General features: G+C 41.5%; 1 protein-coding gene across 12 annotated transcripts in view; it reads right to left on the reverse strand.

The window, feature by feature from the left end:
- Window positions 1-15,206, reverse strand: part of cacna1g (calcium channel, voltage-dependent, T type, alpha 1G subunit) — a 232,489-nt gene that overhangs the window by 28,724 nt on the left and 188,559 nt on the right. For 8 of the 12 annotated variants that reach the window (XM_019255526.2, XM_027289253.1, XM_019255535.2 and 5 more), the window contains 5 exons: window positions 13,756-13,882; window positions 12,292-12,417; window positions 12,084-12,173; window positions 11,738-11,930; window positions 10,034-10,084 (listed from right to left, as the gene is read on the reverse strand). In XM_019255526.2, the coding sequence (XP_019111071.2) occupies window positions 10,034-10,084; window positions 11,738-11,930; window positions 12,084-12,173; window positions 12,292-12,417; window positions 13,756-13,882 (587 nt within the window). Of the gene's footprint in view, window positions 1-10,033; window positions 10,085-11,716; window positions 11,931-12,083; window positions 12,174-12,291; window positions 12,418-13,755; window positions 13,883-15,206 lie in introns of all 12 variants that reach the window. The other 4 variants (XM_019255537.2, XM_019255532.2, XM_019255530.2 and 1 more) reach the window with 2 other exon arrangements.

Raw genomic sequence — 15,206 nt, forward strand, 5'->3', positions numbered from 1 at the left:
ACACACACGCACAGACACATCGGCATCCTTTAACACACAAACACACATTGTGCTGGTTCACATGGTAGACTGACACACATCTTTCTGAGTCATACTTGAGCAGGATGGACCAATTGAAATGGGGGACTGAATGGTGAAGGCAAGCGATTGGACGGCGTGAGTGGAGGGCGGAGTAACAGGGATAACAGTGATGACAAAGTGCAGACCGATGACAAGCTTTTCAACAGTATAATGACACAGCATTTTATCCTTTCTCCTTTTGGGGAATCCATCCTTATCACCAGAGCGACAATATTAACACAGTCCATGTCAACAACTCACAACAGGAAAGAAGCCTTTCTTGGTAAAGCAATGGAAAACCCTTTCAGTGCTATCATCTATGGAAGCCATTGGTAACAAATGAGAACTAATCTATTCTGGTAAGTCTAAACTGTCTTCTGTCCTGTGTTAAGAATAGAAAAAAGGTATTCCCTATATTTCTTTGTTTACCTGGGAAACAGATGTTTTTGTCACAAAACCAAAAAAAACAACAACCTATTTTTACTGATTAAAAAGAAAAAAAAAAACTTAGATGAATGATACTGGCAAAACTTTAATAAAAAAGCAAATCAGAAAATGTTTCCCTAACTTGCCTCTCCAGGCTTCCATAATAAACCACACATAAACTAGCTAATATAAATCTTGCTGTCTATTTCACGCAATCAAATATAATCCCTCTAGTCTGGCGGTAAACATGAGAACATATTTTAAGATCACTGAAACCTACACAGACTAAACACCATTTACACGTAATCATATATGATTACATCAGAGTAGATTTTTCTGGATTCTAATAAAATATTGCAACAACAATTGGATTGATCGCTGTGAAATTGAGTAAAGACATCAGTGTCCCCATCAGGATGATTTGTACTACTCCGCAGCCTTGACTTTTTATTTACTGCCAGTGTGAGGTCAAAATCTTGTTGTCAGCATGTTATCATTTTAGCATTTAGCTCAAAGCACCACTGTCAGTAGAGTGTCACAGAGCTGCTAGCATACTACCATCATACTACCATCTCTCCTGTTACTTGACATTAATGATTCTGATTCCAGTCGTGAAAACTGAACAAATTTAATCCAAATCAAAATCCCTCGACACCACACGCTGTTAGATTTTATCTGCTTATTTCCAACAGCAACCGACCCAAACTGAAACAGAGGAGGTCCAACTTGGTCGGCTCAGTTGTGATGCCCAAATTGAAACCACAAACAGTCCAACAGTCTAATCCAACAATGCTTGTTAAGTCCAGCTTGATTTAATCACACACCCAGCTCATCTGCTACTTCAGCAATTGTACTGAAGGCCTGTTCCTAGATATACCACACAGTAGGCTAGCTTTTCATTTTGAACTCCATCACCTCTTGTACTTTTCATTACTACACTCAGTACAGCAGGGCAGTGCTGCTACAGCCTGTCTGCCACTCTGCTCAGTCCATGCTGTTCTCTTCTTGACATTTCTGTGCATGAAATATTTATAGAGAAAGTTTCCAACATGAAACATTTATAGCGAACGTCGTCGGGGCAGTTTTTTCTCCCACAAACTACTTACAGCTCTTCAGGCAGTCAAGTAGTTACTCTATGTTCTTTCACAGCAGTTAAAGCAATTATTAATGAACACTGCCTTCTGTGGAAATTAACGAGCTTTATTACTCATTCTATTACTTTTGATTTTCCTTTTCAGGCCTGTCAATGATTCTGCTGTCACCTATTCAGTACATATCCATCATCAGCCATTCAGGCCTCCATATTTATGGATAATTTAAAACATTTAATGTTTTCCAGGAGGCAAATGAGCTTCATTAACTTGTTTAATCGATGAAGTCACATTAATGCATCATGTTATTAAGTTTGATTTCAAGATACTGATCAGTTGGTGGTACATATCAGGAAACCATGACACCCACTGGCACATCCCAAGCACTTGTGCTAACATGGCTTCCAGGTGCCGCTAACCCCCCAAAAGTCATGAAAGATGCATCACATTTGATGCTTCACTTAGCACTGCTACCTACACCTCGTGGCATCAAACTTTTACGTGTCCCAAGTGGCATCTCTGAGACTATTTTGCAAAGGTTTGTCACCGTCGCTCATACTTTCTCTGTCTCCCCTATGAGTTTTCTTCCACTCCTCTTCCACTCTTATTCGCTCTCTGCCTAACGGACTGGTGTTATTAATTGCGTCTCTACGACGGAGGAGTAGAGAAAAGAAAGAGGGGCAATGCGAAACTTCCGTTAGATTCATCTCCGTTAGCTCTGACCCAGATACAGTTGGGATTGGCTTGTGTGTGTGTGTGAGAGAGCTAATAGATGAAGAACAGCTATTCATGGAATGTCAAGCTGCTTTGCATATACCCACACTTATGTTTTTTTGGATGTCTGTCTGTGTGTGTTGGCTCCAGGGTAAACCATGTGTGAGGAGATGATCCTCTTATCCTCGTCTTGTTGTTGACTGCTGGCCGTGTACTGACAACAGAGATTAACACCACAACATCGGAAATGACTTTGTTTACCCACCTCAAGGTGATGAGGATTTATGAATCTACAGTGGTCACATTGTCCACATCAGCTACTGACTCCATTATCTGCACAGGCGCTTTTTCAAATGGGAAAACCATTAAACATGAAACTGAAGTTTAAAGTGCTCATCCATTTTTTTACAGACTTTAAAACATGTTCCAGCTTAGCTTTAGCTTTACATTTCTTTTGGTGCACTTAAAAAGGTTCAAAAGCTTAGACATGCATTTGGCATTATTAAAGTTCATGATGTCTATGGTGACGTCTATAATAATCCTACATGTAGGGTGGCGTATTCTAATAAGGTTTAATAAGAGGAGACGTTTTAATCCTGTAATTCAAACAGCCTCTAAAATTGTCAAGTCATCACTTGTTTAATTCTAAATGTCAGTCTCTGTCATTTATATTAAGTAAAAAATGTATGCCAATGTGGAGTCAATAAATTACACCCAGTATAGAGAGATAAATATGATTGCTTACTGCAAGCTACTTGTAAATATATGACATAATATGCTTATTACAACAGGCAACAGATCAATCATCTCTAAAGTCAGCCATCTTCATTTAATCTTACTTAACTCTGCCACAGCAGGAATGAAGAACTCATACCTCATCTCTTTATCTCTCTTTATCTGCATATCACAATTGTCCAAAAATACAACAAAATCTGACGTGATTTTGTTGCAACATTTGTCATTTGTTGTGTGCATTGTAGCCATTTTTACAGTTTTCTTCTTTCCTGCCTACGTGGGTGAATTCCTACGTTTCCTACTGCCACCAACTGTTGATCATCAGAGTTGCGTGAAACAAATAGTAAAAATGTGCATCATGTGGCTCCATATTTATAAAAATGGTCAAAACTCTACAGGGTAGCTTTAAGCTGTTTGTGTGTTAATGGTTTAGTTTTGCAGTTTCACCACTTTCCATAAGGTAAAAAGATGCCACTTCCTTCTTTTGTCACACTACTAACATATGAGTGTTAAACGTGCTGTGTGGAGCTTTTGCTGGTAGTAGCTATGGAGCAATGTTTTAAGTCTGGATTCCTGTTTTGTTAGTATTTCATGCATAAAGATATGCTTTCTTTTTCTTTGTCTTTCTTCACTTTGGTTGGCGGTTTTGTACTTTTCCACCAATCGACAGCTGCTGGTGGGAACTAGCTGTGATATGTAGCAATGTGCCAGCAAAGACCAGAAAAGTTAGAAAGCAAACATACTGTAAATGCAAACAATGCAGGGTTTAGATTCATCCAGAAATGAGTTTTACGAGGAAGGAAATGCATTCAGCATATTTATTTATTCTCAAGGATACACACATTTTGGTGAGAAGTAATACTTTGTTTGTTTCTAAACCTTTAAGGTTGTGCTTCCATTGTGGACAGTCAACAGCAGGGAACAGACGTTGCTGGATTTTGAATGGGAAGAATCAGACGCAGACCAGTCTGTACTGTGCTTGAAATTTAAGTAGTAGAAAAGATGTGGTCCCACTATTTTGTCTGGCACCACTGGCAATAAGTACTTAAATATGTGACTTTCCAAAGCAACATGAGACCACCAACAGATGAGGGAAGAGGTTATGGTCTGTGGCCAAAAATAATTCAAGAGTAACAGTCTTCCCAGACTACAATATATATGAAAGTGTCTTCAGAAAGCCAGTGTTTGAGGTGTATACATTATTTTGTCCACGCACACGTGTTGTGATCGAGTGAATTCACGTGGGGGCTGACCCAGACAGAGCTGCTTGGACGACAGTGTTGATCTGCTCAGCCTGTTTGGAAAGTCGAGTGCCATCTGTTAACATGGCAGCACCACAGTTCTCTGACGTACAGGAGTACTCATGTCCCGAGGACACAAAGCAACATGTAATATAACGTAATGTACAGCGCACCCACAGGAAAGACAGCAGGAAAAAAGGACTGCAGGTTATATAAGTTCTCCTCTTTGTTCCTTTGTTCTGTTTGTTTCTGATGACTTCATTATCCTCTCTTCCTTTTCATCATCTCCTTGTTTACTCGCTCTCTCTGCACTGATGTTAAACAGCAGAACAAAAGTCACTCATAAACGCTTCTCTTTTCATATTTAGTTATCAGTATAATTTGTCCCCTGGCTCTATTGAGCAACGTAGTGAAGTGTCAACCTAAACAACTCTTATCTGACATGGTTTATATCATGCTTGCTACTTATTTCCTGCACTGCAGCTTTTGTTTTGATTTAATTGTGAACCCTGCCTCCTAGAAATTACACACATTTACTAGAAAATTGCAACAACATATGCGTTTAAAGGTAACATAATGCTGCTGCACAGTTCAGTACCATATCAACGCCTGGTAGTTAATAATTGCTGATCTAATCTGACCAAATCTACAGCATACAGCCATAATACAACAACACATCCTGCCACATGTCCAGATAAATGATATGCTTCATTGACAGAAGATAAAGTCGCCTGCACGTTCCTCACACATGGTTAAAAATACTTAAGGGTGGGACATTTTTATTCACTGTTATGGGCTTTGATTTATTGCACACTGTTTAGCTTTAATGCACTGACACACACATCTTTCCTCCATCAGAGCCTTGAAAGGTTTACAAAAGTAATATTACATTCAGAGAAATCAGAAACCCGCTGGTCCATGAGCCTGCGTGAATGACTATGATAAATTAAAACAAACATGAAGTTGGATAAAGTCAGAAAGAAGAGGAACACTGTGGTCTGGTTTAATAGTGAAAAAACAAAAATCAACATTTTGTTCATGTTAAACCGCTCTTTTCCTAATCTAAATCAAAGTGATTTTGTTGCCTGAAAACTAAACACACATGGAACTCAGAATATAAACCACGGTCTGTGGTGTTAAAGTCTTGCGTTTTGTACACCCACCATCCGCCCTGACCACCCGCCAACAACAAGACTGTGGCCCTTCGTTCTTTGGAAAAAAACATTCAAACCAAGCATAATCCTGGCAGCACTTAGACTTCCTACAAAACCTAACTGGCAAGACAAACAAGTATGACATAAACAGAATTTCTAGGAAACAGGGTTAGTTCAGTGGCTGTTTGCCATGGAAGGATCGAATGTCTCCTAAGAATGGTTATTTCTTCATAGAGCTCCCAAAGACTTTGAGTTATGGCATTAAAGGGATAGTTCGGGTTATTTGAAAGTGAGTTGAATAAGGTACTACAGTAGATGAGGGTCGGCATAACGCTGGTTTAGAGAGGCAGACCAGTATGGAAGCTAGGCAATGCACAGCTCTGGAGAGGGTCAACAACAAATGTATTTCACCCTGACATCAGACAGCCCTTAAAGAGGGGAAACCGAAGCGTTTATATCGATCTATGCTTTCTTCAAATCCACTTCATTGATAAGAAGCATAATTTCACCTTGCAGAGGTTTCCACTGAACCACTGCCTCGATCATTTAGTCCGTTTGTGTTGACTTTAAGAGTGTGCCGACCACTATGTTGTCTTTGGTGTAAACACGTTAGTTGGAGTGGTTCAATGCAGCCGTAGACTGTACATTTACATTTTTCTCAATGAAGTCTGGTGGCTTTGGAGAGAGTGATATAACTACATCACGGGTGTGAAAATGGGTAAATCCATTGATTACTTTGTGAATGCTTACATTACGCTCATGGATCTATGTTTCAAGCACTGGCTGTAAAAATACAGGTTGCGAGGCTTATATAGTTTTTGAGTGATACTGCTACTGCTGCACATAGCTGCCAACAGCCTATAGACTACTGCAAGCACACTGATAGCATCATTACCCTGATACAAGCTGCTGTCTGTCAAAATATTCAGCATGCCATCTTTCTGATAGCTCACTGAGGGAGGAAATAATATGAAACTATATTTACAATTTGCAGAATACATCATGTGCGTTGTGGTGTAGCTTCTCCTGATGTGCCTGTCGCGAGCAGCTGACTCAACACAACAAGTCGAGTCAAACGGAAAGACACTTCACATTGACATTAACCCTGAGGGGAACTAGTGCTGTATTGTGTGTCTGTTTGTGACTCTGTGTGTGTGTCAGAGTGCATGTATGTCTACCTCTGTGTATGGTGGAGATATTCTTTTTGTGTCTACATGATTACCACCATTCCTTCTTTCCTTATGTGTCTCTTTTCTTCAGTCCCATAGTGTGTGGGTGATTCAGCGCTGAAGTATTTTGGAGCGAGTTCAAGTCCAGTCACAAGTCTTCAGAAGCAAAGTCAGGATGCAAGTTCCAGGTCCCGGAAGGTGTTATTTAAAAAAAATTGATGGCATTTGAACATTTTTACTTTCAGAACTGTGTTAATGGTGATAAATCGAGAAGTCCAAATCCAACTTTCTTTCTGGCCTACAGTATCACAGCATAAAGTGTGTGTGAATGTCGGATCACTGGTTTCACAAAGTTTCACTTTGGACACAGACACATGAATCTGATATCAGAAAGGTTCTGATGGAGTATATCAAGCATTTTAGATCTTAGTTAAGATATTTTGATTTTTGGCAGCTATTTGACAGGATGAACTTTAATAACTTTAATGAACTCTTGATCTAGTAACATCAGCAGGTTTTAATTTGTCTAGTTTTTTTGGTTTATGACCAAATACCTGACAGTCCCATCAGCAACAGCTGCACTTTTAGTGCTAATCACCAAAATAAGGACGCTAACAGTCTAACACTAACATTATATCTGCAGCATCTTCACATTGCCATTGTGAATATGTTAGAATGCTGACCTTAGCATTTAGATCGAAGCATCGCTCTTTAATGGAGTCAAGTCTCAAAGCAGTTAAGTCCAAATCAATTCTTGTGTCCTCACTTTCATGACTTACGTCCAAGCTCTGGTGTGTCTTCATTGAGTGTGTGTGTGTGTGTCCATTTGTGTGTTGGTGTCATTCTACTCCACCCCTACTGTTATGTATCGCTTCTCCTCCTCCTTCCTCTATATTCAAAACCTTAATGCGCCTCCTCCATCATCTCCTCTCCTCTCTTTGTTCCTCTCTTCCTGCTAGCCTCTAGAAAGGGCTGCTTCAGTGCAGTGCACGCTAAAGATAAGAGTCCACACACAAACACATGGTGTGTGGCACGCATGCACTTCCACACACACATCTTATTCTCCGAGTGTTGACCACCCTAACACAAATATAAAAGTGACGCTGTGTTTTATGAGTGTGTTTTCTGTCCTTGGCACTTCTGTAATTACTTTGGGTAGAAATATCAAAATACTGCGAGTACTCGTGAAATGACACAAACCATCAACAAAGGGGTGTCGGGGTCCTGCTCACGTCTCAGACAGTCCAGACTGGGAGGAGAGGGGATTTGGGGATGGGAGCTGCTCCTGCATATTTTACAACCTGTTCTGCAACCATCTGCTCCCTGACACACTAACATATGCACACACATGCGCACACACACACACAAACTCAATAGCAATAGCCCAGTCAAGTCTACCTTCCAGGAATGTGCCCCTAGGTAACAGACACTGCACCTGGTAATATATGGGCAAGCAAAGACATAACCATGAGCGCACAAGCACTTTCATTTTGCAAAGTTAGGTAAGGGGTCATCACCATCCGACACACCTCACAGCAGCTCCCACCTAACATAACAATACCTTAAGTCGATCGTCATGGAAACAAGTTGCCACAGCAAACCGGTCAGAGCGTTCAGACCGCCCTGAGATGACCTTTATGTGCAACAAGAGCCAACTGTTGATAAAAGTATCCAACTGATGCACATCTAATAAACAAAAAGGATTGTTTTCCACCAAAGGAACTATTTAAGGGATCTCTGTAACTAAAACAAACTGTTTGGGACTTAAACTGTGTGGACTGCAGCTCATAAAACTAGATAGACTGTGTGACTTTAATGTATTGAGATTACATTTACATATTTTGGCACTGGGTGACTTAAATGAAGCTTTTAAATCAAGCAAAGACTCAATGGGAAGATAACAATGTTCGTGATTGAATTTCTGTGGTCCAGTGCCCTTTAATGGAGGCCGCTGACCTTTATCTTGAGCATGTTATTAGAGAAAGTTGGCAACACAGAGAATCTGCTCATCCAAGATGGCACCTGCTGTAAAGCCTGATCAATCTCTCGAATCTCTCTAGATTTGATTTATCGTAACAGCGGAGGGCTAAAGAAACAAGACGCAATGACAAAGAGATTATCAGAACTTGGGTCTTATTATTACAGCTTTGGCCATCATTTCTTTTGGTTATAATAACCTTTAATCAGAAAGTCACACAGGCAGTAGACACTAGCAGTGAGAGGATCAGAAAGTTCAGTTTACACACTTTCATAGCTCGACTTTCTTTACTACAAAACTCACCACAGTTGTTGGCCCTACAGTCACACTGTAGTAGTTATTTAGAAGCATAACATTTTGTTCACATATTCATGACTCCCCCAAGATGAATCGTAATAACATAACTTGACGTTTCATCCAGCTCCACCATCACATAAAAATATAATAATATAACTTGTTATTTATCGTTATTCCACTTTGGTTAGTTAGGTTAACTAAGATAGTTAGCTTTAAGTACTGCTGTAGTAGAATCTCACAGAGCTGCTAGCATGGCTATAAGGATGGCAACGTCAGTCTGTTGGTTTGTCCATCATTTCGGTTCAGACTGAAATTTCTCAACAGTCTCTGAATAGCCTATACATTTTAATGGTTCCAAAAGGACGAATTCCAGTGACTTTGGTGACCCCCCTGACTTTTAACATTTATGGGTGAATACAAAACTTTCCCAGGGGATAAATCCTAATGACTTTCATGATACTTTCCTCTCATCCCCTAATTTCCTCCACTGTCACAATGAGGTTGGCATTTCACTTTATCGAACACTATGGTTTATGACCTGCAAAACTAAGCTGTGCTTTGTGATTGGTGCTAATACCTAATGTTAGCATACTAACATGCTAAATTAAGTTCTGTACTGGAGCTTTATTCTTGTTAGAACCTGTCTGATAGCCTTACTGCTAATGTCTCTTGTCTTGTAACACTTTGTTGTAGCAATATCACTGAGTCCCAGATCTAAAATAGATACTTTGGTGAGTACATTATTACAACCAACAGAAAAGATAAAGCCCAATATTTAAAAAACTGAAATTATTCTCTAAATATCTCCTGAAAGAATGACCCTCTCCCTGTCTCACTGTGTCTCCATCTTTTCCTTGCCAACCTAACTAAACAAGAGACTTCTTTTTTTGGTAGTGGTGCAGAAGTGCAGTGCTGTGGACAGTGGATGGATCGCGGACGGTGTGGAAGAGCTGTGAAAGACAAAGCCACGACAGAGAAAGCAGGTAACAGCATGTCCAGAGGACTGAGGGCTGATGGGAGAGAGGCAGGGGGGTGGGGACGCAGGATGGGGCCCTACCTCCCGTGATCATTGAACTCAGAACCCCTAGCCACCATGGTGGGTGGTCGTGGTCGGTGGTGGTGGTGGGGGGTTAAAAGGGACACACAGAACATGCTGAAAACTCTGTACCTTTCAGTGTGCCTTCAGAGAGGGCCCAACTCACCCCCGGAACCAATAAATCTAGAGGAATGAGACCGTGTTAGTCAGGGAGAAGCAGAAGAAAGCAACGAAGGAAGAATGGAGAGTTAGAAACAGAAGAGAGTTGAAGAGAGAGAAAGAGGGAAAGAAGGATGGAGTAAGGCCAGAAGGAAGCGATGAAAGATTAAGCTGGTTTATGTTCCTATATTTTGTCTTTCCAGTGATTCTGAGTCCAGTTCTATGAATTAACACTTTTGTTTTGTAAGAATCAGGAAGTTGTTGACCCTCACACCAAAGTAGACGTTTGCAACCACCTTAAAACTGTCTTCCATTGGGTTACACCGGTGAGATGTCTCTTTCTATAAGCAGCCGTGCTTTTTGTGTGAATAAACTTGGCCCCTCTTTCACCCTGAACAGTTCTGTGTGTAAAAAAAGATTTCCTGGCAAAAAAAAAATATGAGCCAGAAAAAAACAAAGGCAAAAACACAACAGGGGAACCAACTTATAAATATGAAAGGTTTTGTGTGATTTCAAGAAAAAGAGAAGGACCTCTTGAGATATAAAGTGTACGTGTGTTGGACTGTTGGAGTGTGCAAAGGTCGGGGAGAGTTTCTCGATTGGTCGGATACCCTTGGCAGACGCCTCCTGAAAAAAGGAAGATCAATCTCCATCTGTATTTCTCAAGAGTTGGACGAAAACATTTGTATCGTCAAATGAAATTATCATGTCATATTGACGGAAAAACAAAGAGATCTTTTTCAGCTTTAAGAAACCAACGGTGTCCACTGCTCCTTGTAAAAAGTTAAAAAGAAAGTGCCTATGGATTACGTGGGAATACTGTAAGTATAGGCACTAAATTCACAAAAAAAAAGTCTAACGCTAGCAGATGCTAGCACTTGTGTTTTTACGTGTAGGAGGCAGTGGAAAGAATAAAAAATCAAACCAAGCAGTTTGTCACCAACTCCTATACAGCCGGAGGGGTGGGGGCACAGGCAGGGAATTATCTAACCCCTACAAATCTCCCCCAAAGTGATCTCAGAGCTTAGCTACGGGAAAACTAAGGGGAAACTTTCTTCCAGATTTTAGTTTCTCCCTGCCCCGGCGGCTGTACTAAACCACATGCAGAAGAGGGGAAGGGAGGGGGGTCGTCTCGTTATCGTTCAGGGCGATTAAATGATCAACAACTCCCCCTCCCTCTAGCTCTGTATACCCACCACCATGCAAGCCCCGTCTGTCAGCACTCACTGGGCATGCTCCAAGGGGCCATCCCAAGCACGGCGTCTACGGTAGACCAGGCAAGGTAAGGAAGGAGGGAAAGGTAGGGGTGGCTAAAACCAGTGGTCAGCTGTCTTAGCTCTGCAAACTGGCCAATTATGGAAGCTTTTCTTAACACCCAGCTTGATCAATTTGATGCTGGAGTTGAAGAAGAGCCTTCACAGTCTGTAGCAGAGTCTGCAAAGCCAGAACAGGTGACCACCGGACTGCAACAAAAACTAGCCGGAGGAAAAGAGGAGGGTTCTACCGCAGAGTAGCAACTGTAATTAATACTAGCTCGCTAATTGCGTTCTTCTGGATTCGGCCAAACCAAATCAAAAAGCAAAAAGGAAAAAAAAAAAAAAAAAGGCTCAGGCTCAAATCAAGCAGGACTCAGAAAGATGTGGAAAGACTACCGACCAGCCAGCTCCTTCTCCTTACTCCGTCTCTTTTTCTCCATGCGTTTCAGTCTCTTCTCCTCCCTGCGCTTGGCCTCCTCGGCCTCCTGGTGGCGCCGGCACTTGTGGAAGTTCTCCACCACCACGCCCACGAACATGTTGAGCACGAAAAAGGCCACGATCAGCAGGAAGGAGATGAAGTAGAGCAGCATCCACGGGTTGTAGTTCATTACCGGCTGAAACACAGAGGGAACAGTAACGTCTGACTGACTGCTAACAGATAGAATCAGTACATATTTTTGAGTGGATGGCTCTAGACATGTTCGACATATTAGGTTTGAGTATAGATATGTATGTAGGTGTGTGTGAGATACTTTGAATGTATTAACCTGTTGGTCAACTCCTACAGCGTCTAGTCCGTCATACATGATATCTACCCAGCCGTCTTTTGATGCCAGAACAAACAGAGACATCAAAGCCTGTCAGAGGGAGAGAGGAGAAGGGATGAAGTAGACTCCACATTGAAGCAGTTCAACAAAACATCTGTTTATGTATTTATCCATCAGAAATCTTCTTGGGGTATTTCTGAGGCCTCACCTGTCCCAGGTTGTCAAAGTTGTACTTGTGTCTGACCCATTTGTGGCTGGCCAGCAGACAGTCTGACTTGTTGGTGATGTTCCTCACATCTTCTCCTTGACAAACAAAAAACTTCCCCTTGAAGAGCTGGGGAGAAAAATGCAGACATGAATTTTATTTTACACTGTTACAACTAGTTACGGTTCTGTTCAATTATTTAGATGAAGTCTGTTCCCATGTGTATGTTGAAGTATTTAGCACACTCTCCTGCTTCACGGCTTTACAGTCACTCATTTATCTTCACTCAATGTTCAGATCAGCTGAAATGATTTTATGCAGCTTGACTCAAATCTTGTTTCAAGGTCTCAGCATTTTATAAATATTCATGAATACACACACATTCATATATCACAGATAAGTACATACATGTCATATAAAGTATATTTCCAACAAATCTTTTCCCAGTAACTCTACCCAATAAGTTATGTTCTTGGGTTGTTTTGCTTTTAACCGTGCACAGGAGAGCTCTACTCGAGCAACATCTCTGTATATCTTATCAAAAAAAAATTGTGTGGTGGTTTCCAGCAGTACAATTTGATGGTCTGCAGCTGAAGTTAAACCCCAGTGCTGAAATATCTCTGAGATGAGGCACCACTGCAAGAATCAGTCTCCTGAACACAGCAGAAAGAAAACAGCAGAAACTTTCCGAAAAAACTTGCAGAGTAAGATTTGTTAGCGGATTTTTCCAGTTTCAAATCCTAATGTTAAGCTAAGCTAAGCAGCTGCTGGCTGTAGTTGCATTACTGTACAAACATGAGTGTGGTGTCATCGTTCTCATTGAACTATCAGCAGGTTCAGTCACAAACCAGGCTGGGTTTCAGATTGGCTAAAATGTTGGACACGATAAAAATACAGCAATAGCTGCTTGATATAAAGTAAATAAGGAAGAACGGTAGGCAACTGAATGACTCAGTTGGCTCCATTTCAAATGTTTTCAACAGCAGAGTTTAAAGAATGTGCAGTGAATTCCATCAGGATGCTTTTAACAGCAGTGACAGCTTCCAATCACCGCCTCATGGTACCGTCACAGCCATTAACCCTTCATGACACTGCTTCATGTGGACAGATGGTTTATGGATATAAACATGCGGATGCTGGATAGGCAGGAACCTGAACTACACCAAGGGCAAATATCTCGTTGGTATAGATCTGTCCTTGGACTGTTAGTCACTGAATCTCTAGATAAGCATGTGTTATGAGTTATAACGTGGAGAGTGCACAGGAAAAGCCATATTTCTGCTCAGATTTCATGATGCATGTACCTGCAAGATGGGAATTGTGGTAATATTTGTCACATGTCAAACTGTTGCAGCGTGGATGCAGGAGGAGGATAATGTTTCTGTGTCAGGCTGCGGTCTGAGCTGCCTTTTTGTTTTCTCATTATTCCTGTCTTTGTCCTCTCGCCTCCTCACCCTCGCCTCTCACCTGTACTCCCAAGATGCCAAAGATAATGAAGAAGGCGCAGCAGATGACCACGATGTTGCCGATGGGCTTCAGTGAGGACATCAGGGTCTCAACCACCAGCTTCAACCCCGGGGCTCTGCTGATCACACTGGAACACAGCGTATAATAGGATTTTAGCGCACTGCTTGTGTGTGTGTGTGTTTGAGTGTGTGTGTATAGGTCACTTACAGTACAGTGCATACCAGATGGAGCAGAGACGCCTGCAGCGTTCCAATCCGCAACCCCAACACACCCCCAGGCTCTCACCCCGTCTGCACACACACTTCTACACACACACACACACACACACACACACTTTGTCTCTTTTTTTCTTTATGTCACACAGAACTATTGAAACCGAATACACTTGTTGGCTTAAAGACAAACCAACTTCTCTTTTTTTAAAAACACAATTTTCTCTCTTTCACACCTTCCTTCCCTTTCTGCAGTGGAGAAAACAGACACATCTAATTAAGCCAATGGACTGATGAGGATGTTTAATTAGTGCCAGCATGGCACCCGGCTCGGCACTGCACTGCAGCTGAGCTTCTCAGATGGGGTAAAACACACACACACACGTACTGCATAAAAAAAAAACCTGCCAATGCACGGACACTCATCTGCATGAGCTTTGACACAGCACACCAAAATCAGTATGATGTGATGGATAAGATTCAAAGGCCCGGAGCTGAAAAAACAAAAAACAATGCTACACAGGCAAACAGGCTGTCAAGATGATAATTTGCTGTGCCTTTGTCTGTCTTTGTTTGCATCATGTCTTTTCCCTTGAGCCGACGCTTGAGTGAAGGAAGAGTCGATAGCACATTAAGAGAAGACATGAGAAAATAAAGGAGCAGGGCACACTAAGGCTGCTGATCAATAACCCTGATCAGAGCATAACAAGCATAAAGCCACACCTCATCACTTCGCACCTCGCTGCCTGCCTTGATGTTCTATTGGAACCCCATGTTGTGCTGCAGTACCACCGCTGAGCTATAGAAGGTAGTATTGTTCAAGAGCTGCATCTGCATGTGTCTCCTTTCAGGATCGATGCAGTTGTGCATGATGAGAACATATTTGCATTGAATTTCTCTGCCAGGAAGGGATCTGAGTCCAGTCTGTTTGTCTGGAAAAGACTATGTTTTTATTTTAAAAGCAATTATGACACACAGTATCACTATACGGTGAAACAGAAATGCAAAACACTGCAAGGATCGGCTGAAGATGCTTGTTGAATCCATCTTTTTCTTTCTTTTTTTTTTGTAAAATATTTAGCTCCTGGTCTAGGCCAGCTTCACCCTTTCATCCATGCAGAACTTTAGAAGAAGAACTAGCTTGAGGGGAAAGAAAATAGCATCAAAGTGGAACGAGAAAGAGAAAGAGTTTTTGGGGAAGTCAGTGCGAGTTTGCAGATTCAACCGAGGACAGGAACA

The sequence above is a fragment of the Larimichthys crocea genome, chromosome XVI (assembly GCF_000972845.2).
Source record: "Larimichthys crocea isolate SSNF chromosome XVI, L_crocea_2.0, whole genome shotgun sequence".
In the NCBI taxonomy this organism is placed as follows: Eukaryota; Metazoa; Chordata; class Actinopteri; family Sciaenidae; genus Larimichthys; species Larimichthys crocea.